The 27,927-nt window shown below is 37.9% G+C and overlaps 2 protein-coding genes across 2 annotated transcripts; both read right to left on the bottom strand.

Annotated features, from left to right (window-relative positions):
* Positions 1–154: 154 nt before the first annotated feature.
* Positions 155–6,044, bottom strand: LOC149043138 (uncharacterized). Its single transcript, XM_089211347.1, has 3 exons — positions 4,966–6,044; positions 1,082–1,478; positions 155–377 (listed from the first exon to the last, which is right to left on the bottom strand). Exons 1-3 carry the CDS (start codon positions 5,861–5,863, stop codon positions 287–289), a joined length of 1,386 nt encoding a protein of 461 aa, XP_089067473.1. The 5' UTR covers positions 5,864–6,044; the 3' UTR covers positions 155–286.
* Positions 6,030–11,689, bottom strand: LOC113672065 (uncharacterized). The gene is made up of 7 exons (XM_089211366.1): positions 11,058–11,689; positions 9,400–9,471; positions 9,046–9,120; positions 8,615–8,683; positions 7,940–8,139; positions 7,275–7,400; positions 6,030–6,516 (listed from the first exon to the last, which is right to left on the bottom strand). The coding sequence occupies exons 3-7, from the start codon at positions 9,057–9,059 to the stop codon at positions 6,149–6,151; spliced, it is 777 nt and encodes a 258-aa protein (XP_089067492.1). The 5' UTR covers positions 9,060–9,120; positions 9,400–9,471; positions 11,058–11,689; the 3' UTR covers positions 6,030–6,148.
* Between the last annotated feature and the right edge of the window lie 16,238 nt (positions 11,690–27,927).

Here is a 27,927-nt window from a genome sequence, read left to right as displayed (position 1 = left end):
CCGTTTTCAAACGGGAATATCACATGCATATCGAATTATTCTATAGAGTATAGGTTTGTGAAAATCGGAAAACTACCTTCATCTTGGAACATCCGATGCTACAATTAATGCGAGTATTATATGTCTTAAGGTATAAATAATATCCTATAAAATGTTACTAGAGCTAATCATTAAAAGCCATGTTTCGCCTAAACATATCTGCTCTCGCTATTCTATTAAATATTTTAAAGGAAGGAGGATGCATTGCCTTGTATGCTAAATTCTATAATATTTCTGGCCGTCTTCTTCATTCCTCATTATTCCTGTCTCTCTTTTCTTCTTTTGAGGTGGCTTCCTCTGCTTCAGAAAGTGGTATGTGATGGTCAGAGAGCCGACTCCTGAAAATAGGAGCAATTTTTCAAAGGGTAATTTAGAGTTATCAACTGAGTTGAAAACGTAAATTGGCCAGTGTAAAGAGTTTAAAGGCTGACGTTTCGAGCGTTAGCCCTTTGTCAGAGCGATTGGATCCTTGTGTCTCTTTTACATACTCTTACTTTACTCTAAGAAAATACCACAGTAACTAACCAGCGTACGTAGGAGCTCATTCTCAACGCCTCCCAAAAGAAAGGCAATCCTTGAAAATGTATAACAATTAAATCTATATCACAAATTAGAGAGATCATTATATTTTCTTCAAATGAAGGATCACTAACATAGCATATGTCTACGACTAACCAAGAATACAGGTTGGCAGATCCTAGAGATATACAAGTGTGAAAAAAATTCACTCTTGTACATCTCTTTCACAAACGAAATAAAGAGGTCAGTCGGCCTATAGTCTGGAAGAAGTTCCATACCTTATTATTATAATATGTAGGTCAATTCTAAGAGTAAGGAAGACGACTTTGTAGTAGGATGACACTTTTTGTAGAGCCATGTCGCTTGGCATCTTATTCAACTCTTCTATGATAAGCAGGGACGCTTCTCAAAAGATTTATTAGACCATTAAAGTGGACGATATCTCTAAAACAACATCGCCATCCTCCAAAACACAAAATCAAACAAACAAACGAAAACAGGAACTTACTAGCCATGTACTCACATGGTTATCTGCTGGCACGCTTTCCAGGATTCCTGTGCATGTTCAGCGGTAGCGGTAGATACCGGTGCGATTGTTTCTGTTTGTGTCCCACGGTCACATTTAGTGTTGCTACATCTGGTCACCCTGGATTTTACTGAACTTCCTTCTTGTCTTTCACTGTCTTCATGGGTTGGAGAAAAACTTAATGCTCCACTATCTTTTGCACTGGCCGCAATGGAGGGCTTCCCAATGATCCCTGACTGAAGTTGTGTTTTAAGCATGTTCTTGCCAACCATTCCACGAATCTCGCCTTGAAGGTCATTAAGTGGAAGAAGCAAGGCTAGGCAGCAAGACAAGGACCATTTTGGATTTTTGCGCCACTCTTTGAAGAACTGATGTAAGAATGCCAGGTACTGAACTAAGAAGAAAATGCATGACCAAAGAATTGAACTTTCCCTGTTTAACGATAAACCTTAACCAATTACGTAGTTTCAATTGTTAACCAAATAAATTAAGCTCCTATAGAGAGACTAAATTCCTATTGTGCGTTTCATTAATTTTAATGTTTAGTTGCAGTTCAGATAAATTCAAGATACGATAAGGTTATCTTTAATGTGTATGAGATAACACTTGTGTGGTTACTATTTCATAAAATGGAATTACTGCAACACAAAGTAATAGATAAAAGTTGCAGTGACGTTTTTTTTCCCATCAAACTAATAGTTTGTGTAGTGTGATCGTCCGGGTGAGTGTAGTTCTGAAAAGAACTGTTGTTGGTGACTGACGTTTCGACTATCTGTGCGATAGTCATCTTCAGAGTCAAGTAAGGAATAGTTGTCAGTCGATGATGTTATAAAGTCTGGTCTGTTGAACGTGATTGGTCTGTTTAGCCGTGATGTGATTGGCTGGAAGACTCATGTAGAGTTTGTTAACAGTCATTGGTCGGTTTCGATCCGTCTGTTGTTTGTCGGTCTGTTTGTCGGTTTGTTCACGTCGTTAATGAGTCGTTTGTAAGGTGCTGGTAATTGTTGACATCTGTTGAGAGGCGTCTGTTCTAAGTTAGTGAACCAGCTTTCCAGAGTCAGTCGTTGAAAGTAGTTTGTACTGTAGGTTAAGCATTTAGCAGAGTCCCAGTCGATTCTGTGATTAGTTTGTCGGTGATGTTCAGAAATGTGATTGTTTACATCGCCATTTCTAGTAGATCGTTTGTGTTCAGTTAGTCGCGTGTTAAGGTTTCTACCAGTCTCACCAATGTAGGAGGCCTGGCAGTCGGAGCATTCGATCTTATAAATCGCTCCCTGTCTGTTGTTGGGTTCGTCTTTGTCTTTAACGTTGGTCAGCAAATGTCGTAAAGTAGTTATAGGCCTGTGAGCTACGCGAATGTTGTAAGGTTGTAGGATCCGTGCGATAGCCTCAGAAGTGCCTTTGATGTAGGGTATAGTAGCTGTAGTCGTGATAGATGTGGATTCGCTGTTAGTTTCTGTAGTGTCGGTCACCCTGTGAGTGTTTCGTCTAATGAAGTCAGTGTTGTAGTTGTTTTTGTCAAAAACACGGTCAAGGTACTTGTTTTCGTCAGATAAACTGCCCGGTGTGTTGCAAACAAGTTGCGCTCGTCTTGTCAATGTCTTGATAGTCGTAGCTTTGTGGGAAGTCGGGTTGTAGGATGATTCGTCAAGAAGTCTGTCGGTATGCGTCGGTTTTCTGTATACTGTTGTTCGTAGTTCGTTGTTGTTTCGGCCTACCAAACAGTCGAGAAAAGGAAGCTTGCCGTCTTCTTCGATCTCCCTGGTAAACTGAATGTCGGTGTTTTGTTCGTTAAGGTGATTGTGAAAAGCGTCAATTTCGTCTTTGTGTACGGCGGTAAATGTGTCGTCTACGTAGCGTAACCAAAGCGGTATGGTTTGTCGGCAAGTTGCAAGGGCGCGTTCCTCGATGTTTTGCATCACAATTTCTGCGACAACAACGGAGACCGGCGACCCCATAGCTGTTCCGTGCAACTGCTTGTAGTGTTTCCCGTTGTACTGAAAGTAAGTCGATGTAAGGCAGAGGTTAAGTAGGTCCATAATGTCTTCTGTCGGTAATGGTAGTGCATCAGTAGACTGATGGATGGCGGTTTCAGTACACTGTAGAGCCAATTGAAGTGGAATACTGGTGAACAGTGATTTCACATCAAAAGACACGAGTTTGTAGTCGTCAGGTATCTGTACGTCTTTGATAGCGTCAATAAAGTTCTCAGTTGATTGTAGTTTACGTCTCGATTTGTCAGTCAGTGGTTGCAGTATCGTCGTAAGGTATTTCGACAGTTGGTACGTCGGGGACCCACAGAATGAGACTATAGGTCGCATAGGTATCCCAGGTTTGTGTAGTTTCGGTAGTCCGTAAAGTTTAGGTGGTTGTGGTACAGAGCACCTCAGTGGAATACTGGTGCACTTCAATTGGCTCTACAGTGTACTGAAACCGCCATCCATCAGTCTACTGATGCACTACCATTACCGACAGAAGACATTATGGACCTACTTAACCTCTGCCTTACATCGACTTACTTTCAGTACAACGGGAAACACTACAAGCAGTTGCACGGAACAGCTATGGGGTCGCCGGTCTCCGTTGTTGTCGCAGAAATTGTGATGCAAAACATCGAGGAACGCGCCCTTGCAACTTGCCGACAAACCATACCGCTTTGGTTACGCTACGTAGACGACACATTTACCGCCGTACACAAAGACGAAATTGACGCTTTTCACAATCACCTTAACGAACAAAACACCGACATTCAGTTTACCAGGGAGATCGAAGAAGACGGCAAGCTTCCTTTTCTCGACTGTTTGGTAGGCCGAAACAACAACGAACTACGAACAACAGTATACAGAAAACCGACGCATACCGACAGACTTCTTGACGAATCATCCTACAACCCGACTTCCCACAAAGCTACGACTATCAAGACATTGACAAGACGAGCGCAACTTGTTTGCAACACACCGGGCAGTTTATCTGACGAAAACAAGTACCTTGACCGTGTTTTTGACAAAAACAACTACAACACTGACTTCATTAGACGAAACACTCACAGGGTGACCGACACTACAGAAACTAACAGCGAATCCACATCTATCACGACTACAGCTACTATACCCTACATCAAAGGCACTTCTGAGGCTATCGCACGGATCCTACAACCTTACAACATTCGCGTAGCTCACAGGCCTATAACTACTTTACGACATTTGCTGACCAACGTTAAAGACAAAGACGAACCCAACAACAGACAGGGAGCGATTTATAAGATCGAATGCTCCGACTGCCAGGCCTCCTACATTGGTGAGACTGGTAGAAACCTTAACACGCGACTAACTGAACACAAACGATCTACTAGAAATGGCGATGTAAACAATCACATTTCTGAACATCACCGACAAACTAATCACAGAATCGACTGGGACTCTGCTAAATGCTTAACCTACAGTACAAACTACTTTCAACGACTGACTCTGGAAAGCTGGTTCACTAACTTAGAACAGACGCCTCTCAACAGATGTCAACAATTACCAGCACCTTACAAACGACTCATTAACGACGTGAACAAACCGACAAACAGACCGACAAACAACAGACGGATCGAAACCGACCAATGACTGTTAACAAACTCTACATGAGTCTTCCAGCCAATCACATCACGGCTAAACAGACCAATCACGTTCAACAGACCAGACTTTATAACATCATCGACTGACAACTATTCCTTACTTGACTCTGAAGATGACTATCGCACAGATAGTCGAAACGTCAGTCACCAACAACAGTTCTTTTCAGAACTACACTCACCCGGACGATCACACTACACAAACTACTGATACTCCTGGGTTCAAACCATTTACTTTACATCAAACTAATGTTTATCTTACCAGCAAGAAGGCCAATCACCAACGTATTTGCCCCAATAATCAGTATTTTCATTACCAAAGCGTCCTTGTGATGGTCCGCCATGTTTGATATGTTCTCTGCCGGAATTCTGCTGACAGCACCAATACCTAAGTTTACAATTGTAACGGCAAGGGAAGTGGACATCAGTCTGTTCTCAAAAGTGTCTTGCATGGGTTTGATCCAGCAGAAAAGCACTGCATACATACCGGCAACAACCCAGGCCAATCCAATGAAGGATCTGCTTTCTTGACCCACAAGAATGAGGCCGCATGTAAGAATGAACTTGCGGGACATTTCAACCAGTTCCCAATACCAGGAACGAGGTTTGTAATTTTCGAAGAGAAATCGCAATCCGTCGACAATTTCTGGATCAGAGCCATTATCACGGTCTTTCTTGGTTATGATTGTTCGGCGATGCCTCCAAAGGGCGACGAGATAAAGAGCAGGTAAAGCAATGATGTATGCAGCTGAAACATAAGCTACAATCACAAGATGATTGTAATTTGCTCCTTGGCATTTTATGTTGTAATCTACTTTCAGGTACTCGTCACATAACTCTTCTCTTTTATCTTTGCAGAGTTTCTGACAGGCGAACGGCATAACACTGGCTGTCCTCGAACAAGTGCTTAGGTATGTCACGTACAGGAAGAAAAAAACGTTTCTGTAAACAAAAACTTTCCCCTGTGAAATTTTGCTTGCCTTTTTGTCCTCCTCCAGGCCCTGTTTTTTTGAGATCATCATGTACCAAAAACTAGAGATCATACACGAACCAACGATAACAATGGCGTTCATTGACAAGAGCACAAACAAATCTCCAAAGGCATCCACGTGTAATTTGTGATTAAGGCAGTGAATCGGTGCTACCTGAAGCAGATTCATCTGTAAAATTCCTGAATATTTGGACACAACCTGCAATGAATCTGGCCATTCAATGAACGAGAACACGTCTAACAAGCCATGAGTGACTTGATAAAAACCAATCAAGATCTTAAGCTTTGACAACAAATTGTCAAAAAGAGAGAGTCCCCGGTCCTTTGAAATATTATTTTTCTTTCTCCATACTAAAAGAGCCAACAATATCGCTATAATAGTAGCAATGAGAGATAATTGTGCTGCGATCCAGGCTCGTGAAGGACATTTTTCACAAGAGTGAAATTGTTTGTGTTACCCTGGATTGCATACAGCGCAAAGTGGACCTTGATACCCTTCTCCACATGGTGAGTCCAAACCACCTTTGCAAGACTCCTCTACCTGACATCTGTATGGTGTTGGTATTGCATAAGGATATTGCACTGAGAAATCATCCAATGCAGGTAACTCTCGGGCGAGATTTTTCATGAAATATTCATAGCGATGTTTATAGGACTCGTTCCGCCATTGCCACCAAAAGCCAGGTTTTAGTGAGGCATACTCATCTTGGCATTGCAGCCCGCTACGGCCACATGTAAAACACTTTTCGAAGAGATGAGTTCGGTAATGTCCTTCCAAACAGGGACAAGCACGATGTCCAGCGAAAAAATCGGTTTCTGTTCCTGCAAAAATTCAAGATTGTATTATTAATCAATCAAATCTTACTCACTCCTACCTTCAGTTAGATGAAGCTTGAGGCAAAAAAACCAGCTAGACTCATTATGGCTCCTGTTGTCATATTTAATTGTCATTTAAAAAAAGTACACTCAAAGTCGTTTTCGTTCTAGCTCCAAATGTTTGGTTGAAGAAGAGACAACTCGCAAAAAATGCGAAATCATTGGTGTTATTTATCAGCGCAGGGTGGAAAGAATTCTCTCCCGGGCTTTCAGACACGATGTTCTGGCCAATGTTGATTGAGGGAAAGATCAACTAATAGGCTCACCTATAAACCTTGGGGCGTCAAATAGTACCTTTGAAGTCACTTGACATTGAAGATGACTTCCGCACGGGTGGTCGAAACGTCAGTCACCACTACCGACATGTACAACAGTCCTTCTCAGGACTACACTCGCCTGAACGATCAAACTACACTATTACATGTTACCCCAGGGCTCAAACCATTTACTGTAGTGCCCTTGAAGTAAAAAAAAATTCTTCAAACCAACCATACACGATGAAGCGAACACAGGGACGGGTTTCGAGACATTCGACTCTTGCCTACGTGCTGGGTTTGTTTCTTAAGATAAACTCGAATGTTCGAATTCTATCCTCTATTTTTACGTCATTCTTTCCAGGCTTCTGGGCAGAATTTGATTACGTGTGTACACACTGACAGCTCAAACCCTTTAGTGACGTTGAGAAGCACATGTTTGGATATTACCGTCAGGACATGTCTTGCAGTCCAATACAGATTTTCCAGGTTTCTTGTCATATGCCACGTAAGAACCATTTGGACATTTCTTACAGCCGTCTGCAACATAACCAAGTGTGTCGGAGTAAAAACCACCTGAAAGAGGAACATGTCAAAGTGCCAGCTGTGGTTATGAATGGTTTCAAGTACATTTTGATTATATGTGAAAATAAAAATATAAACCGTCAACATACATGAAACTTGGTGGAATACGAAGTTTCCACCAGCAGTCAAGGTTGAGCATTTACTTTGGTTCAAAGTCAAATTTTTATCAATTTCAGTTTAATTGATTGAGGAAAAGTTTCCTTTGCATGTCGTTTTTCCTAAATTGAAATAGGTAATGCTTTGGACAAACAGAGGCTATTCTTCATTTATATACTGAAACCTGAAATCCTCTCTTAAGCCGAAATATATTGGTGTGGTTACAGACTCTTAAAATAAAACGACCCCAACGGACATTGAGCATTCAAGCTTCCTCAGAGTAAGTGCTATGGCAATATTGTACATACAAGTATGAATAGGTCTATAAGAAGGTTATTCCTAGACACACGTCTCCACAAATTAATCGCTTTCACCGTTTCTTATTGTGGCCCGAGCTACATCGGGTTTTTACAAACGTCCAGACTATAACATACCAGGAGAGCAATAAACGCATTTCCAGCTTCTTTTCCCCAAAGACTTCGAAAATGATCCCAAAGGACATGGGAGAAATACAACGTGTGACTGGTTTTGGTTTTCGGTGAAACCCATACTGAGTAGTTTTGGCTGAAGGGAGTAGTATTCAGTGCTTTCACGTACAACGACAATAGCTTCATCGTAGGAATAAAGAGAGTTCCTAAGAGTGAAGATGGTAACAGAAATATTTTTGGAAATATTGTAGTATATTTACATATATATATATATATATATATATATATATATATATATATATATCATTGCTTAAGCTTGCGTGACTATATCAGTCTTGACTTTAGCAGACTATACCAGACACTAATGCCGATGACGCTAGTAATTGATTTATATATAATTTCTATTACTTTGATTTTAAACGCTCTGCTTTTTCCCTGAGATCGGTATAGTAGTGTTACAAAAATCCTACATTTGAATGTTAAGTTTTTTTAAATGTTTCTACTCTCCCCAGGTTGTTATTATTCCGTGTTAAAATGCCTCAAAGTTTATCGCAATTAAATACTAATTTTAATAAACATTCGTCCGCTGTTTCTCCTCAATTAAAGTTACATATCAAAACTATTGTGTATGTCATATGATGTTATGCGCGTACGCTATTAAAACATTCATCTTATACTAACAAATAAATTGTGACTTTCCCTCTTGGAATGGAATAATATATGGTTCTAGCTGTTCTATTCCTTGCAACACTGCAACAGAATTAGACAATGTCTCTACAGGCTGAATCATTCTAAGGTAACTGAAATAAATCAACGTTAGCTATCATAAGTTCGAAAGGTTACTTATTTTATGTTGTTGTGTTTTATGTTTTGTTTTGTTTTGTATTTTTTTCCCGAAAGCATCAACTTCTATTGCGATTAGACAGTGAGAACACTCATGGGCTCGGCACCATTTATTAGGGAGGAGGAGAGATCGGTTAAGGAATGGACTCAAAGTAGACGAAAATCGGACATGGCAACCGTAGGATAAATTTCATCAAAGATAGAACAAATTGTTATTCTTCTAGCTACTTAGTGCAGATACTGAACGTTTGATCATGTTAGATACGCACAGTTTAAAATTCATGGAGTGGAGGCCTACGAATAAGGCAGAGGTTAACGTCTTTAAAGTCGTCCGGAGAAGAAAGCTGTAAAATGAGAGAAGAATAGCAAGAGCTGAGATCATCTCATTTAGAGAGAGAGGCTCGCTTACTACAAATTTGGCACAGGTTCATTGCACTTAAGTCCTAAACTTGGCGATATATTTGATCTGATTTTGTTTTGTCTAGTTTTCAAAGGTTTCAGTCGTCCTTCAAAACCTGGTCGGAAAATATTGAACTTGGAGAAGTCCTTAAATGAGTAATACCTGGATGGAATATCATACTAAAAGAATTAAAAACCTACTGACGAATTTTAAGTAAACTTACATCTTCACGCTTAGGGACTCAAGGCGAAAGGCCTCCGGTTCGATAATTTCAAGAGGATTATCAGATAATGTTCTACAGGAATAAAACGAAGGACGATAAATCTGTGGCAGTTAAAATCACGATGGAATATTTCTATAAAAATGTAGTCTAAATATAATTAATATACCTAGCAGTGGAACAATTGTAACGAATCCGATATAATCAAACACCCTCTATAAAATGAAAGCTGTTAAGGTCCTGATTTCGTCTTGTCATATTTACTATCAAATTAATCTGTATCCTGGACACCAAAATTATTCGTTTTCGACCCAATTTTGGGTATTTGACATCTCATAGTATAAATTCACAATTCCAATCGATTATTTGATTCTTTGATAAAGTTTTAAAGAACATTTCAGAGAAAGTTTTTAAAAAACTTCTGCATGACTGCCGACCATGCCCGACTGCTGGCCTTGTAGCTATACATAAATCAGGTAATTTAGTGTTAACAACTGGGTTGAAAACGTAAATTAGCCACCGTAAAGGGCAAAAACCTTTCCTTACATCTAGGCAGTCTGCCTAGATGTAAGGAAAGGTTTTTACCCTTTACGGTGGCTAATTTACGTTTTCAACCCAGTTGTTAACACTAAATTACCTGCTATACTCTCCCACCGACGCAGCACCACAGTTTCTTTAGAAACGTACCCCTTTATACATAAATCAGTTTGTTATGTAAGGTATTTTTCCAGCGTACTTTGCTGTCGGCTAAGGACAGTGCCTGCTAAGAAGGATCGGATTTTATTGTGCCAATAAAGAGGATCTTATGAACAGTTTTCAAAATTCAAGACGAAAATCGGAAGAAGTCACGAGTAAATTTAATGATTAATAGCATATGTGTTTTTAGAAATTGCCCGATTCGGTCAGTGACAAAGCAAATTTCTGTAACACAGTTAATATTAATTCAGAATTTACTTTGGTATTGGTGCTGTAAAATAAGTATTTAAACAGCAACCATTTGGTAGAATGGAAACGAGTTACTGCAAATCAGAATTGTGAGCCTATTACATAAAGCAAAAAACGTAACTGTGGTCAAGTGGTCAGTGACAAGGCAAATTTCTGCAACACAGTTAATATTAATTCAGAATTTACTTTGGTATTGGTGCTGTAAAATAAGTATTTAAACAGCAACCATTTGGTAGAATGGAAACGAGTTACTGCAAATCAGAATTGTGAGCCGATTACATAAAGCAAAGAAAAAAAATGCATCCATTTCTATGCTAGATCGATCGCACTTTACTTTTCTATGATTACTCGCTTGTGATAAAAACGCAAAATTCTATTTTATCAAGATGATAATAAACGCACTCTATCGCATCAATGAACTGTAAAAAGCACGAATAAACTAAGCTGTACGTCAAAACAGACAATGAACAAGCTCCTTGATTCCATAATAGTGAAGACATTGTGAAAGCCCTCTCAAATTTGGGCATCAAACTCAACATCTTTGAGTAGAAAAGTGAATTTGATCAGGGTTCATCTTGACTTCCGTTGCCGCAAAATATTATCGGCAACTTTTTTATGTCGCTGCCTTTGTGATCGTCTTCCAATTTTATGTGCATCTATACTCTTTTTTTTTCTTCCGTCGTTGGGCTTATGGAATGACAGTTAAAAATACTCACAGTAGGTCTAAGTGGGTCACATTATAAAAAGCCCTGTAAGGAATTCTCCTCAATTGGTTCCTGTTGAGGAAGCTAATCGAAACGGCAAAGCAGTCACTGAAGGAAATAAACTTCAAGACTATTTTTATCAGAGACGAGAACGTGATATTGTGTTAAAAACGAGTTGTTTGTTTTTCATTGCTTGCATTTCTTTCAAGGGCATTAAAATGTAATTCAAAGACCAATAGGAAACTTGACTACCATGAAGGACAACAGTACATAGCTTTGTTACACCTGAGTTTTAAACCGTTTTTTTTCTGAACAATATTGTATTATTATTTGAGTATTTTTGACGCAAAAGGTCTTTCGCTGGTATTATTTTGTGATAATCGGCGTTTATTATTACTTAAAATGTGGATTTTGAAGCCTTCAGAATAAAGCTCTTCAAAGACATACTACATCTTAATCTGTAACGTAACTTACTTTGAAGTAGGAATTTTGTTGATATCATATCGAACCAAACAATAAAAAGAAGTAAAAAATTAATTAAAAGAAAAACAATAAATTAGGTCACCAACATCTTACGCAGTGAATTGAAAGGCACACCAAACGCGTTGCCGGGGAAAAAGGAAAGTTTATTCCAAGAGAAATCCCTGTGGAAACGATCACATAAGACAATCTATGTTATTACAGTCAAAATATATGACCAAAATACACCCAAAGGCCTGCTATGGGATCTCAAGTCGCCCTAACGAAAAGAAAAATTAGGAATCTTCTCCCTAAAAAAACAGGCGATGCAGGCGATCCAGCCTGACTCAAGCAAGAGACTTAACTTCCACAAGCAGTGATACAACTTTTGCAAATTCACGAGCCCCATATACCCAATAGACTTTTGAAACCGTTTATGACTCGCTTATTTTAAACACAACGCGGTGCAGCTGTGATCAAAAACTCGACAAGCTTCCCAACACACAACAAGACTAAAGCTCAAGAAATTAAAATGGTGGGGAAAGATGTTGGTCAAATCACAATTTTCCCAAACCGTCTGATTAGGGCTGGATCTATTGTTGCTCAAACTTTTCTGGAGAAATAGTTTCTTTGACCGAGGTACCGCAAGGTTCAAGTTAGCAAGTGCCCAAGTTAATAGAAGTCGACTGTAGATGTTTAAAAATCATGAACCAATGGGTCGGTCAATAAGTAAATAGTAAGTTCGAACAAATGAATCCTAGAGAATATTCACTCGTGACCCGATGGTCGACATTCTACCACGGAAGGAAAAATTGCACATGATTGGCATTAGTGCTTACAGGAATTCCAGCTTCCCAGAACTCGGTAAGCCAGGTGGAGAGGTAATAGAGTTGAAAGATAGATCCCTGTTAAAATGTGCAGAATTTGATGCAAATAAAATAACTTAAATTAACCTTCAAACAATTTGCACTCTTTAATTGGTTCATGATTAGTACAATTTTTCCTCTTGAATTCAAGTTTCTTAGGAAAGCTGAAACAGTTTTTTTTTAGCTCTCATCGGCTACATGTACATTCAAAACCCTCAAACCCAACTTTCTCCCTTCGCAGTCTAACGATTCTCACTCAAGCTTTGATCAAAAGATTGAAATTTGAAATAGTAAATGTGGCATGACAATTGCTATGAACATGCGAATGAAATCGAGAAATCCAGTCTGACATTTTTTCGCAGGGGTGGGGGGGGGGAGGAAAATTTGTTTTGTGTGATGCGAAATTAGTCGGTCAGAGTTTGGAAACTATTTCCAACCACCTTTAATGTAAACTGCTTTCTACAATAAAAATAAATGAATCAATGAAATAAATATTTTCAGATAGAAAATGAAAAATAAGGCAAAAAAAGGAGAAAGAGAAAGAAGTAGAGCTACTGTCTTAAATGTTTCAGTCAAACCGTCTTTTTTCTTACAGGCTACAGTCTTCCTGTCCCTCGGGAAAAAGAAAGGCTGGCTAGCTATTACTGAGAAAACCTCCCAAGTTAACTTCCTAAGCTAGATAACCTTTTAACGCATAGGGTTCTCAGGTTGGTCAAGCCGACAAACAATCCCTCAGGTAGATTTTCTATATGGTTTGGTGATAGAAACCTTTGGAAACATCAAGATGCATCAGTATTTTGTAGATACCCTATATTCTCCCTTTGATAGCTGTAAGGACAATGATGTTAACGATTTCTTTCTGAATCCATTTAGAGTTTTAGCTCCACCCAGGCCTGTCACTGACAAAAAAATAGAATTTGACAGACTTCAAGTGGCATCCGATCCAACCCTTTTTCATGAACAACCAAGGATTCCTGCGACTGTTTTTCCACTGCTATAAATCTTCAATCAAACTGTTGGACGAGAGACACTATTTCCTCTTAGAGGCTATCCTGGCACTTGGATAAGTGTTCTTTGTTTGTTTGTTGCTTTTTTGAAGCTACATTACAGCCAAGAGCTGAAGGTTTTCCATTCGCGTTGTTTAATCAGAAAATTCCCCTGCACCAAATAAAAAACCGCCAGCTTAGTTAAAAACTATTTTCCTTTCCTCCTCATAAAAGACTCAGGCCTATCAGTCGGCACTTAGAAAACCTCGCAAGTGAATCACTTAATTAGATAAGCTAGATAACCATCTTTTTAACGAACAGGGTTTCCAGGCAGGTCAAGTCGGCAAACAATCTCTAATGTAGATTTGCTATGTGGTTTGGCGATAATTTTCTATGAAAACATCAAAATATTAATTATATATATTTTTTTTGTTGTTATTGTCATTTGCTTTGGTGAGTAGGCGTATAAGTTATTTGTGAAGCAGCAAAAAAACTGCACCAGAAAAAGAACAGATAGAACGACTCAAAGGTATTGAGTATCGTCATAATCAAGTTTGAGGAAAATTGATTCCTTGCAATAAAAAAGCAAAATTTGGCGTCAGTTAATAGATTGCGAATCATTACCGTAAAGTGTGAGTCCAAATGACTCAAAAAAGCAAAAAAAACAACATGAGAGCATCAGAATATAAATTTCCTCTATAGAGGAATTGGTAAACTTTTAAATTAATAAAGTTTTAGCAGAAAACAAAGCTGGCACTGACAAACCAACAGAAATTGAGTAATTTTAAGTAAAATTTGCATAAATACTAGAGGCGACTGATCCAACCTTCAGCTACTTAAGTTTATCAGACCTCGTCTGCATCAACCATATCCATTGTTAGGTTGGAATCAAATTAAGGGAGAATTGACGTGAGCAAACTAAATAATCATCAAAATAGTTAGGTTTGCGTCCCTGAATTCTCACAATGATTCCGGGATCATCTGCTGGTTCTTAAGAAGAGAGCCTCGTACTCGTCTTTGAACTAGTACTAGACAAACTCGTGTTAAATCAGAACCATTCCATGTAACCATGTTGATCAAGTTGTCAAACAATCCTTCAGGTATAAAGGCTACATTATTATCCGGCAGTATCCCGTGCAAACATCGACTCATCAGAGTAAGCCTTTTTCTTAATTGATTCTTTCAAATTTCCTGTGAGTCAATTTTTTGCGGTTGGTTATTCCTCTGAAAAAATATCTGTAACGATGTTTTTCTTAAACCCTTCCTATTGTTTTTTTTTTCTGTTGTTGTTGTTGTTTTTTTTCGTATGGCAACGTTAAGTTTTAAAATTAAAAAAGGAGCGTCCTCGAGTCGCTAAGGAGTATTTTCTAAACTTGTATTTCCAAAAATTGTTCGTTTTCCTACACTGGGAATCGGTTGGCCTATTTTTCCCGGACGATCACATTGATTCATCGATCACCTTTAGATTTCTTTTACCATTGCGTCTTTTTTATGTCTTAATGTAGTGTTGTGTTTTAAAAAACAGCAGTTACCAACCAGTCCCTTGGGAAACAAACCATTTCGTCTCCTTCGAATTTCATTAGAAAAGAAATGATAGAGCTGAGAAAATCGTGTATAATGAGAGAAAAATCTACCATTTCTGAGTTATTTTAAAAAAAAAACTCTATGTTAGCATATAGAGAGTGGTATGTTGCTCGCACCAATCAGATCGTTTAGGGTATGTATCTCGCACCAATCAGATGGCCGCATTAATGTACGAATCTCGCACCAATCAGAGTGTCGTTTTTGTTCTTTGGTTTGAGAGGTGTTCAAATTTCAACGAAGTAATGCAGGATTCAGAGAGAACGGTTCGTAAAATGGACTCATTTTAAAGAATGAGAAATGTTGGCTTTTCTGTGCTTTTAACGTGTATTTAAAAATTGAGAAATGCGACTCTACTGGACAGGTGAAAGATACCAGATTACCTATAGTAAACATGTTACTCATGCTTTGAAAATAGTGGGTAGTTTTTCGAAAGAAAATGGAGTTCTGTTCACTGTTTCACGATCATGGTTGTTGTTCCTGACGACGAGAGTGAGTGGAAAAAACTTTGAATCAAATATTGCTTGAGGCGTTGATGAATTGCACCAAACATTTTGATTTAACCAGTTCTTTAACGGCAAGCTGTGTTGCAAGATTCGTGATTTGTTGAGTGTGCAGATTATATTTTTCTGGATTGGTTTGCTCGGTGCTATCTCTAGATGAATGTTTGATTAAAATCAACTATGGACGATTTTGTGTGGCTCTTAGGAAGCTTTTTCGGCCCGTGTGACATCGTGTTTGATTGATATTCAATGGTAAAGGCCTATTTACACGGTACGACTTGCATGCGACAAGCTTACGACAGGCCTACGACATGACTTAGGACAATTTACAGGCGCACGACATTTTCACCTACGACATGCCAAAATTGCGTGCAATTCCACTCGTTTCGGCCGCGGTCATTGTTTCAATAATTTGCAAGAGAAGGAAAAGAACCTCTTCCTCGCTCCACAGTGATATCATATTCTCTGTTTCCTCATCTGAGAATGTATTTTTCGCTTTGGAAGCAGTCTTCGACTTTCCGGAGGCGACTTCCTCCGCCATTTTGACGCAAGAAAATTTTACCTTCCTCCCCTACTCAGAAGAAATTTGTCACAAAATACGTCATTTTCTAATTTCGGCTACAATTGTCGCAGCGTTTTAAAACATGTTTAAAATCCTACGACATTTTTCGTGACGTGCACGACAGTCGTAAGCGAGTGGTAGGTTTGATTTACACGATACAATTCGTGTCGTAGGCCTGTCGTAAGCTTGTCGCATGCGACAAAGTCGTACTGTGTAAATAGGCCTTAAGAGGTGTTTTTATTGGCTGAGTTCTCTCTTTGGTGGTTTGCTTGCAGTCAATTTCATGGTAAACATCGTAGTGTGTTACTCTTGGATCGGGTCTTTCGATGTTAGAAGTTTGAACCGTTGCAAGGTAGATTTTGTGTCATTATTGCTGTTAAGGGAAATTGTTAGGCTATTTCGGGGGTAATTTTGAGAACAGTGGACGAACGGAAATGCTTTCGATGCCTTGAGAAAGTGATCTTGTGGAGTCGTTTATGTTTGGCCATGTTTATTTGATTTTGGGTGCGTTCCTTTGGGAGGATCCGGATTAGGCTGTTGTTTCGTTAATGGAGGAACTTTCCGATGATTCAATACTTCATGATAGTTGCACAGTAAGTATGTGCAATAAAAAATTGCGACATGACCTTATAAAGGGAAGAGATTACACCACACATCACTAAGGTTCGACTTAAAATGACAGCTATAAACAAAACATATAGCAAAGTTTGACAGAGGTAAATGAACTTTTCCTCACTATTGCTAGTTTTGAGCCCTTGCGTTCTCCTTATAACTTCAGACTGATCTCTTGGTTCTTTCAGAGAAAGCCTCTTTAGTTTATTAGATAAACAAACTCGTGTTAACTCACAGCCGGTTGAGGTTGATCAAGTTATCAAACAATCCCTCAGGTAAAAAGGTTATATTATTAGCCTCCAGCTTCCTGTAAAAACATCGACTCATTAAGGTTATTTTATTGCACAAGTTTGAGCCCCAGAGGTGTCACTATAATCTCAGCTAGACTGATCCTAAGCTCTTGCAGAGAAAGCCTTTCCATGTAATAGAAAACCTAGACAAAGTCGTGTTCACTCACAGCCCTTTCAGGTTGATCAAGTTGCCAAACAGTCGGCCTCTTGAGGAGCAGCAGTTCTTTGTATATAGCCGTATAATTCTTATAATTTTTTCTCAAAACTCTTATAGTTTTCTCTCAAAAATGAGTGCTTTAAATAAAACAGAAAGCCAAATTTGACGTCAATATATGAACTTATCCTTACACTTGTTAAGCTTGAGCCCGAATTGTCACTATGATCATGTTTTATTTTTCAGACCGAGCCTATGGGTTTTCATGACATTCAGTTTTGATACATGAAAAGGGAGTTTTAGAGCGTGTTAAGGAGCAGCAGTTTTTTATAGATAGACATATAATTCTAGTAGTACAATAATATTTTGACTTCTTGCTAAAAACGCCTTTCCAAAGTAATGCTCATTTTTCCCTTCATTGAGGATGGGTTTGTATTTTTTACTTTAGGAAGGGGTATTTACTTAATTCCAAGAGAAAAAAAAAGGTATTTACGGTTACTGCGGCTGTTTGCCAGTTAAAGGGACGTTTTTCCCTTTCTTAAGAGGTCAGACTATACAGGAAGATTCTCCATTTTTTAAATGTGCACGATACTTGCACAGTAAGTGTGTGCAATGAAAAATTACGAAATGACCTTATAAAGGTCACACATTACACCCCAGATTACCTGGGTTCCACTAAAAATGACGACTTTCAAAAAAACACATAGCAAAATTTGACAGCAGTAAATGAGCTTTTCCTCACTATTGCTAGTTTTGAGCCCTTGCGTTCTCCTTATAACTTCAGGCTGATCTCTTGGTTCTTTCGGAGAAAGCCTCTTTAGTTTATTAGATAAGCTAAACAAACTCGTGTTAACTCACAGCTTCCCCAAGTTGATCAAGTTGTCAAACAATCCCTCAGGTAAAAAGGTTATATTATTAGCCTCCAGTTCCCTGTAAAACATCGACTCATTAAGGTTATTTTATTGCACAAGTTTGAGCCCCAGAGGTGTCACTATAATCTCAGCTAGACTGATCCTTAGCTCTTGCAGAGAAAGTCTTTCGATTTAATAGAAAACCTAGACAAAGTCGTGTTTACTCACAGCCCTTTCAGGTTGATCAAGTTGCCAAACAATCGGCCTCTTGAGGAGCAGCAGCTCTTTGTATATAGCCATATAATTCTTATAATTTTTTCTCAAAACTCTTATAGTTTTCTCTCAAAAATGAGTGCTTTAAATAAAACAGAAAGCCAAATTTGACGTCAGTATATGGACTTAACCTTACACTTGTTAAGCTTGAGCCCGAATTGTCATTATGATCATGTTTTATTTTTCAGACCGAGCCTATGGGTTTTGATGACACACAATTTTGATACATGAAAAGGGAGTTTTAGTGCATGTTAAGGAGCAGCAGTTCTTTATAGATAGACATATAATTCTAGTAGTACAATAATATTTTGACTTCTTGCTAAAAACGCCTTTCCTAAATAATGCTCATTTTTCCCTTCATTGAGGATGGGTTTGTATTTTTTACTTGAAGAAGGGGTATTTCCTTAATTCCAAGAGAAAAAAAAAGGTATTTACGGTTACTGCAGCTGTTTGCCAGTTAAAGGGACGTTTTACCTTTCTTGAGAGGTCAGACTATACAGGAAGATTCTCCATTTTTTAAATGTGCACGATACTTGCACAGCAAGTGTGGGCAATGAAAAATTGCGAAATGACCTTATAAAGGGCACAGATTACATCCCAGATTACTTGGGTTAGACTAAAAATGACGGCTTTCAACAAAACACATAGCAAAATTTGACAGCAGTAAATGAACTTTTCCTCACTATTGCTAGTTTTGAGCCCTTGCGTTCTCCTCATAACTTCAGACTGATCTTTTGGTTCTTTCGGAGAAAGCCTCTTTAGTTTATTAGATAAGCTAAACAAACTCGTGTTAACTCACAGCAACCACAAGTTGATCAAGTTGTCAAACAATCCCTCAGGTAAAAAGGTTATATTATTAGCCTCCAGCTCCCTGTAAAAACATCGACTCATCAAGGTTATTTTATTGCACAAGTTTGAGCCCCAGAGGTGTCACTATAATCTCAGCTAGACTGATCCTTAGCTATTCCAGAGAAAGTCTTTCGATTTAATAGAAAACCTAGACAAAGTCGTGTTCACTCACAGCCCTTTCAGGTTGATCAAGTTGCCAAACAATCGGCCTCTTGAGGAGCAGCAGTTCTCTGTATATAGCCATATAAATCTTATAATTTTTTCTCAAAACTCTTATAATTTTCTCTCAAAAATGAGTGCTTTAAATAAAACAGAAAACAGAAAGCCAAATTTGACATCAATATATGAACGTATCCTTACACTTGTTAAGCTTGAGCCCGAATTGTCACTATGATCATGTTTTATTTTTCAGACCGAGCCTATGGGTTTTCATGACATACAGTATTGATACATGAAAAGGGAGTTTTAGAGCGTGTTAAGGAGCAGCAGTTCTTTATAGATAGACATATAATTCTAGTAGAACACTAATATTTTCACTTCTTGCTAGAAACGACTTTCCAAAATAATGCTCATTTTTCCCTTCATTGAGGATGGGGTTGTATTTTTTACTTGAAGAAGGGGTGTTTCCTTTATTCCAAGAGAAAAAGAAAGGTATTTATGGTTACTGCAGCTGTTTGCCAGTTAAAGTGACGTTTTACCTTTCTTGAGAGGTCAGACTATATAGAAAAGATTCTCCATTTTTTAAATGTGCACGATACTTGCACAGTAAGTGTGTGCAATGAAAAATTGCGAAATGACCTTATAAAGGGCACAGATTACACCCCAGATTACTTGGGTTTGACTAAAAATGACAGCTTTCAACGAAACAAATATCAAAATTTGACAGCAGTAAATGAACTTTTCCTCACTATTGCTAGTTTTGAGCCCTTGCGTTCTCCTTATAACTTCAGGCTGATCTCTTGGTTCTTTCGAAGAAAGCCTCTTTAGTTTATTAGATAAGCTAAACAAACTCGTGTTAACTCACAGCTTCCCCAAGTTGATCAAGTTGTCAAACAATCCCTCAGGTAAAAAGGTTATATTATTAGCCTCCAGTTCCCTGTAAAAACATCGACTCATCAAGGTTATTTTATTGCACAAGTTTGAGCCCCAGAGGTGTCACTATAATCTCAGCTAGACTGATCCTTAGCTCTTCCAGAGAAAGCCTTTCCTGTTAATAGAAAAACCTAGACAAAGTCGTGTTCACTTACAGCCCTTTCAGGTTGATCAAGTTGCCAAACAATCGGCCTCTTGAGGAACAGCAGCTCTTTGTATATAGCCATATAAATCTTATAATTTTTTCTCAAAAATCTTATAATTTTCTCTCGAAAATGAGTGCTTTAAATAAAGCAGAAAGCCAAATTTGACGTCAATATATGAACTTATCCTTACACTTGTTAAGCTTGAGCCCGAATTGTCACTATGATCATGTTTTATTTTTCAGACCGAGCCTATAGGTTTTCATGACATACAGTTTTGATACATGAAAAGGGAGTTTTAGAGCGTGTTAAGGAGCAGCAGTTCTTTATAGATAGCCATATAATTCTAGTAGTACAATAATATTTTGACTTCTTGCTAAAAACGCCTTTCCAAAATAATGCTCATTTTTCCCTTCATTGAGGATGGGTTTGTATTTTTTACTTGAAGAAGGGGTATTTCCTTAATTCCAAGAGAAAAAAAAGGTATTTATGGTTACTGCAGCTGTTTGCCAGTTAAAGGAACGTTTTCCCCTTCTTGAGAGGTCAGACTATACAGGAAGATTCTCCTTTTTAACTCGTGAATTGCGCGCATGCACAAGAGCGAGTTATAGATACGATGTGGGGAATGCCATTCGCTCGCTCGCTCGATTGGTCGATTCCTGTAAACTTTATTTAGATTTTAGGCTTTTGAGTACATTTGATAGTTTTTGGCGAGCAATAAACAGACGAAATGGTGACCTTTGTTGCTAAGAATAGTGGTGGGGTGAAAAAGAAGCCAATGATAATCTTAAAAGAGTTTTTTTTTTTCGTTTTAGTTTCAACAAGCGGCGCCAGCGACTGGCAGGCATGCAAGGATTCACACTGAAATAACAGAACAACCTTCGTTTTTCATAAAATTGTAATTTACAATCCTTGAACTTGAAAACAATCCGAAGATTCATTGAAAATATCACTTACTGCAAAGCGCTCGGAGTTTACAGATGTTCAAAAGCTTTTTCTGTTATGGCGTGAGATTGAGGACAAAATTGATCATTAAGTTTCGTCGCGTGTGTTTTTCCTGTATGAAGCAACAGAAGATGCCGGCGACTGACGAAATAACAAGTTAACACGAAAATCAAATAACACCTAAACAAACAATATTAGCCGATTTTCAGTGAATTTTTAAAGAACAATTTTCTTTTAAGTTTCGAGACAATTTGAAGATTCAACATACATACAACGTGCTAAAATGCGAAAGTTACACACCACAAAATTGATAAATAGGCCTGAAATGAAATTCTATCTTGTTATTGATTAAACGTTGCCTAGCACGTGACTTACATCTACCCAGGCAGAGATCCAAAATGACGGTGGCAGGCTTGGCTTAGTTATATCACTCAAAACTCGTTCCCGTTTGTCTCATTTGATAAAAAGGGAATCGTTAATGTTTTCATTAAGGGAGTATTGCCTTGATTTTCTAATATTTACAACGAAAGACAGTAAATTTCACTTTTCACCCTCATTTACTTCCAAGCTTTTCTTTTGAACCAGAAACAAAAATGATAGACGTTTAAAACACATGTCATCATCCACCTTGTCAAATGTAATAGCATGATCATTTCAATTGTAATGCTTTCTTATCCCAACGTTACTTTGTTTCTTTGCTACATTAGCGAACACTGAACTACTGCTCGTACTCTAGATATGACAATCAACCACAAAATTCCCTAAACCAGATAACATTAAACATAGTCTAAAAAATCATGTGTCAATTCACGAGTTTGCTCACAAAGCACTTTGATTTTAAATGTGCACGATACTTGCACAGTAAGTGTGTGCAATGAAAAATTGCGAAATGACCTTATAAAGGGCACAGATTACACCCCAGATGACTTGGGTTCGACTAAAAATGACGGCTTTCAACAAAACACATAGCAAAATTTGACAGCAGTAAATGAACTTTTCCTCACTATTGCTAGTTTTGAAACCTTGCGTTCTCCTTATAACTTCAGGCTGATCTCTTGGTTCTTTTGGAGAAAGCCTCTTTAGTTTATTAGATAAGCTAAACAAACTCGTGTTAACTCACAGCAACTTCAAGTTGATCAAGTTGTCAAACAATCCCTCAGGTAAAAAGGTTATATTATTAGCCTCCAGCTTTCTGTAAAAACATCGACTCATTAAGGTTATTTTATTGCACAAGTTTGAGCCCCAGAGGTGTCACTATAATCTCAGCTAGACTGATCCCTAACTCTTGCAGAGAAAGCCTTTCCATTTAATATAAAACCTAGACAAAGTCGTGTTCACTCACAGCCCTTTCAGGTTGATCAAGTTGCCAAACAATCAGCCTCTTGAGGAGCAGCAGCTCTTTGTATATAGCCATGTAAATCTTATAATTTTTTATTAAAACTCCAATAACTTTCTCTCAAAAATTAGTGCTTTGAATAAAACAGAAAGCCGAATTTGACATCAATATATGAACTTATCCTTACACTTGTTAAGCTTGAGCCCGAATTGTCACTATGATCATGTTTTATTTTTCAGACCGAGCCTATGGGTTTTCATGACATACAGTTTTGATACATGAAAAGGGAGTTTAAGAGCGTGTTAAAAAGCAGCAGTTCTTTATAGATAGCCATATAATTCTAGTAGTACAATAATATTTTGACTTCTTGCTAAAAACGCCTTTCCAAAATAATGCTCATTTTTCCCTTCATTGAGGATGGGTTTGTATTTTTTACTTAAAGAAGGGGTATTTCCTTAATTCCAAGAGAAAAAAAAGGTATTTACGGTTATTACAGCTGTTTGCCATTTAAAGGGACGTTTTACCTTTCTTGAGAGGTCAGACTATATAGAAAAGATTCTCCATTTTTTAAATGTGCACGATACTTGCACAGCAAGTGTGTGCAATGAAAATTTGCGAAATGACCTTATAAAGGGCACAGATAACACCCCAGATTACTTGGGTTAGACTAAAAATGACGGCTTTCAACAAAACACATAGCAAAATTTGACAGCAGTAAATGAACTTTTCCTCACTATTGCTAGTTTTGAGCCCTTGCGTTCTCCTTATAAAGTCTGGCTAATCTTTTGGTTCTTTCGGAGAAAGCTTCTTTAGTTTATTAGATAAGCTAAACAAACTCGTGTTAACTCACAAAAACGCCAAGTTGATCAAGTTGTCCAACAATCCCTCAGGTAAAAAGGTTATATTATTAGCCTCCAGTTTCCTGTAAAAACATCGACTCATTAAGATTATTTTATTGCACAAGTTGGAGCCCCAGAGGTGTCACTATAATCTCAACTAGACTGATCCTTAGCTCTTGCAGACAAAGCCTTTCCATTTAAGAGAAAACCTAGACAGAGTCGTGTTCACTCACAGCCCTTTCAGGTTGATCAAGTTGCCAAACAGTCGGCCTCTTGAGGAGCAAAGGTTCTTTGTATATAGCCATATAATTCTTATAATTTTTTCTCAAAACTCATATGATTTCCTCTCAAAAATGAGTGCTTTAAATAAAGCAGAAAGCCAAATTTGACGTCAATATATGAACTTATCCTTACACTTGTTAAGCTTGAGCCCGAATTGTCACTATGATCATGTTTTATTTTTCAGACCGAGCCTATGGGTTTTGACGACATACAGTTTTGATACATGAAAAGGGAGTTTTAGAGCGTGTTAAGGAGCAGCAGTTCTTTATAGATAGACATATAATTCTAGTAGTACAATAATATTTTGACTTCTTGCTAAAAACGCCTTTCCTAAATAATGCTCATTTTTCCCTTCATTGAGGATGGGTTTGTATTTTTTACTTTAAGAAGGGGTATTTCCTTAATTTCCAGAGAAACAAAAAGGTATTTACAGTTACTGCAGCTGTTTGCCAGTTAAAGGGACGTTTTACTTTTCTTGAGAGGTCAGACTATACAGGAATATTCTCCATTTTTTAAATGTGCACGACACTTACACAGCAAGTGTGTGCAATGAAAAATTGCGAAATGACCTTATAAAGGGCACAGATTACATCCCAGATTACTTGGGTTCGACTAAAAATGACGGCTTTCAACAAAACATATAGTAAAATTTGACAGCAGTAAATGAACTTCTCCTCACTATTGCTAGTTTTGAGCCCTTGCGTTCTCCTTATAACTTCAGGCTGATCTCTTGGTTCTTTCGGAGAAAGCCTCTTTAGTTTATTAGATAAGCTAAACAAACTCGTGTTAACTCACAGCAACCACAAGTTGATCAAGTTGTCAAACAATCCCTCAGGTAAAAAGGTTATATTATTAGCCTGCAGCTCCCTGTAAAAACATCGACTCATTAAGGTTATTTTATTGCACAAGTTTGAGCCCCAGAGGTGTCACTATAATCTCAGCTAAACTCAACCTTAGCTCTTGCAGAGAAAGCCTTTCCATTTAATAGAAAACCTGACAAAGTCGTGTTCACTCACAGCCCTTTCAGGTTGATCAAGTTGCCAAACAATCGGCCTCTTGAGGAGCAGCAGTTCTTTGTATATAGCAATATAAATCTTATAATTTTTTCTCAAAACTTATAATTTTCTCTCAAAAATGAGTGCTTTAAATAAAGCAAATAGCCAAATTTGACGTCAATATATGAACTTATGAATACAATAATACAATAATATTTTGACTTCTTCCTAAAAACGCCTTTCCAGAGTAAAGCTCATTTTTCCCTTCATTGAGGATGGGTTTGTATTTTTTACTTGAAGAAGGGGTATTTCCTTAATTCCAAGAGAAAAAAGAAAGGCATTTACGGTTACTGCAGCTGTTTGCCAGTTAAAGGGACGTTTTACCTTTCTTGAGAGGTCAGACTATACAGGAAGATTCTCCATTTTTTAAATGTGCACGATACTTGCACAGCAAGTGTGTGCAATGAAAAATTGCGAAATGACCTTTTAAAGGGCACAGATTACATCCCAGATTACTTGGGTTAGACTAAAAATGACGGCTTTCAACAAAACACATAGCAACATTTCACAGCATTAAATGAACTTTTCCTGACTATTGCAAGTTTTGAGCCCTTCCGTTCTCCTTATAACTTCAGACTGATCTCTTGGTTCTTTCGGAGAAAGCCTCTTTAGTTTATTAGATAAGCTAAACAAACTCGTGTTAACTCACAACATCCCCAAGTTGATCAAGTTGTCAAACAATCCCTCAGGTAAAAAGGTTATATTATTAACCTCGAGCTTCCTGTAAAAACATCGACTCATTAAGGTTATTCTATTGCACAAGTTTGAGCCCCAGAGGTGTCACTATAATCTCAGCTAGACTGATCCTTAGCTCTTGCAGAGAAAGCCTTTCCATTTAATAGAAAACCTAGACAAAGTCGTGTTCACTCACAGCCCTTTCAGGTTGATCAAGTTGCCAAACAGTCGGCCTCTTGAGGAGCAGCAGTTCTTTGTATATAGCCGTATAATTCTTATAATTTTTTCTCAGAACTCTTACAATTTTCTCTCAAAAATGAATGCTTTAAATAAAACAAAAAGCCAAATTTGACATCAATATATGATCTTATCCTTAGGGACGTTTTACCTTTCTTGAGAGGTCAGACTATACAGGAAGATTCTCCATTTTTTAAATGTGCACGATACTTGCACAGCAAGTGTGTACAATAAAAAATTGCGAAATGACCTTATACAGGGCACAGATTACATCTCAGATTACTTGGGTTAGACTAAAAATGACGGCTTTCAACAAAACACATAGCAACATTTGACAGCAGTAAATGAACTTTTCCTCACTATTGCTAGTTTTGAGCCCTTCCGTTGTTTTTATAACTTCAGGCTGATCTTCTGCTTCGTTCGGAGAAAGCCTCTTAAGTTTATTAGATAGGCTAAACAAACTCGTGTTAACTCACAGCAACCACAAGTTGATCAAGTTGTCAAACAATCCCTCAGGTAAAAAGGTTATATTATTAGCCTCCAGTTCCCTGTAAAAACATCGACTCATTAAGGTTATTTTATTGCACAAGTTTGAGCCCCAGAGGTGTCACTATAATCTCAGCTAGACTGATCCTAAGCTCTTGCAGACAAAGCCTTTCCATTTAATAGAAAACCTAGACAAAGTCGTGTTCACTCACAGCCCTTTCAGGTTGATCAAGTTGCCAAACAGTCGGCCTCTTGAGGAGCAGCAGTTCTTTGTATATAGCCGTATAATTCTTATAATTTTTTCTCAAAACTCTCATAATTTTCTCTCAAAAATGAGTGCTTTAAATAAAACAGAAAGCCGAACTTGACATCAATATATGAACTTATCCTTACACTTGTTAAGCTTGAGCCCGAATTGTCACTATGATCATGCTTTTTTTTTTCAGACTGAGCCTATGGGTTTTGATGACATGCAGTTTTGATACATGAAAAGGGAGTTTTAGAGCGTGTTAAGGAGCAGCGGTTCTTTATAGATAGCCATATAATTCTAGTAGTACAATAATATTTTGACTTCTTGCTAAAAACGCCTTTCCGAAATAATGCTCATTTTTCCCTTCACTGAGGATGGGTTTGTATTTTTTACTTGAACAAGTGGTATTTCCTAAATTCCAAGAGAAAAAAAAAGGTATTTACGGTTACTGCAGCTGCTTGCCAGTTAAAGGGATGTTTTACTTTTCTTGAGAGGTCAGATTATACAGGACGATTCTCCACTTTTTAAATGTGCACGATACTTGCACAGCAAGTGTGTGCAATGAAAAACTGCGACATGACTTTATAAAGGGCACAGATTACACCCCAGATTACTTGGGTTCGACTAAAAATGATGGCTTTCAACAAAACACATAGCAACATTAGACAGCAGTAAATGAGCTTTTCCTCACTATTTCTAGTTATGAGCCCTTGCGTTCTCCTTATAACTTCAGGCTGATCTCTTGGTTCTTTCAGAGAAAGCTTCTTTAGTTTATTAGATAAGCTAAACAAATTCGTGTTAACTCACAGCCGCCACAAGTTGATCAAGTTGTCAAACAATCCCTCAGGTAAAAAGGTTATATTATTAGCCTCCAGTTCCCTGTAAAAACATCGACCCATTAAGGTTATTTTATTCCACAAGTTTGAGCACCAGATGTGTCACTATAATCTCAGCTAGACTGATCCTTAGCTCTTGGAGAGAAAACCTTTCCACTTAATAGAAAACCTAGACAAAGTCGTGTTCAATCACAGCCCTTTCAGGTTGATCAAGTTGCCAAACAGTCGGCCTCTTGAGGAGCAGCAGCTCTTTGTATATAGCCATATAAATCTTATAATTTTTTCTCAAAACTCTTATGTTTTTCTCTCAAAAAGGAGTGCTTTGAATAAAACAGAAAGCCAAATTTGACGTCAATATATGAACTTATCCTTACACTTGTTAAGCTTGAGCTCGAATTGTCACTATGATCATGTTTTATTTTTCAGACTGAGCCTATGGGTTTTCATGACATACAGTTTTGATACATGAAAAGGGAGTTTTAGAGCGTGTTAAGGAGCAGCGGTTCTTTATAGATAGACATATAATTCTAGTAGTACAATAATATTTTGACTTCTTGCTAAAAACACCTTTCCAAAGTAATGCTCATTTTTCCCTTCATTGAGAATGGGTTTGTATTTTTTACTTGAAGAAGGGGTTTTTTCTCAATTTCAAGGGAAAAAAAAGGGTATTTACGGTTACTGCAGCTGTTTGCCAGTTAAAGGGACGTTATTTTTTAAGAG

The sequence above is a fragment of the Pocillopora damicornis genome, chromosome 7, assembly GCF_964200805.1.
Source record: "Pocillopora damicornis chromosome 7, jaPocDami1.2, whole genome shotgun sequence".
Taxonomy (NCBI): Eukaryota; Metazoa; Cnidaria; class Anthozoa; order Scleractinia; family Pocilloporidae; genus Pocillopora; species Pocillopora damicornis.
This window is presented reverse-complemented; position numbering and strand designations above follow the sequence as displayed.

Excerpts from the sequence above, each read along its gene's own strand:
- LOC149043138 (XM_089211347.1), bottom strand. The coding sequence starts at position 5,863 with ATGAATCTGCTTCAGGTAGCACCGATTCACTGCCTTAATCACAAATTA. Across the intron at positions 1,479-4,965 it reads GGTGATTGGCCTTCTTGCTG|TTCAGTACCTGGCATTCTTA; the intron begins GTAAGATAAACA and ends TTTTCTTCTTAG. Across the intron at positions 378-1,081 it reads GCGTGCCAGCAGATAACCAT|GAGTCGGCTCTCTGACCATC; the intron begins GTGAGTACATGG and ends TCCTATTTTCAG.
- LOC113672065 (XM_089211366.1), bottom strand. Across the intron at positions 7,401-7,939 it reads ATGCGTTTATTGCTCTCCTG|GTGGTTTTTACTCCGACACA; the intron begins GTATGTTATAGT and ends TTCCTCTTTCAG. Across the intron at positions 6,517-7,274 it reads CTGCAAGACATGTCCTGACG|GAACAGAAACCGATTTTTTC; the intron begins GTAATATCCAAA and ends GAATTTTTGCAG.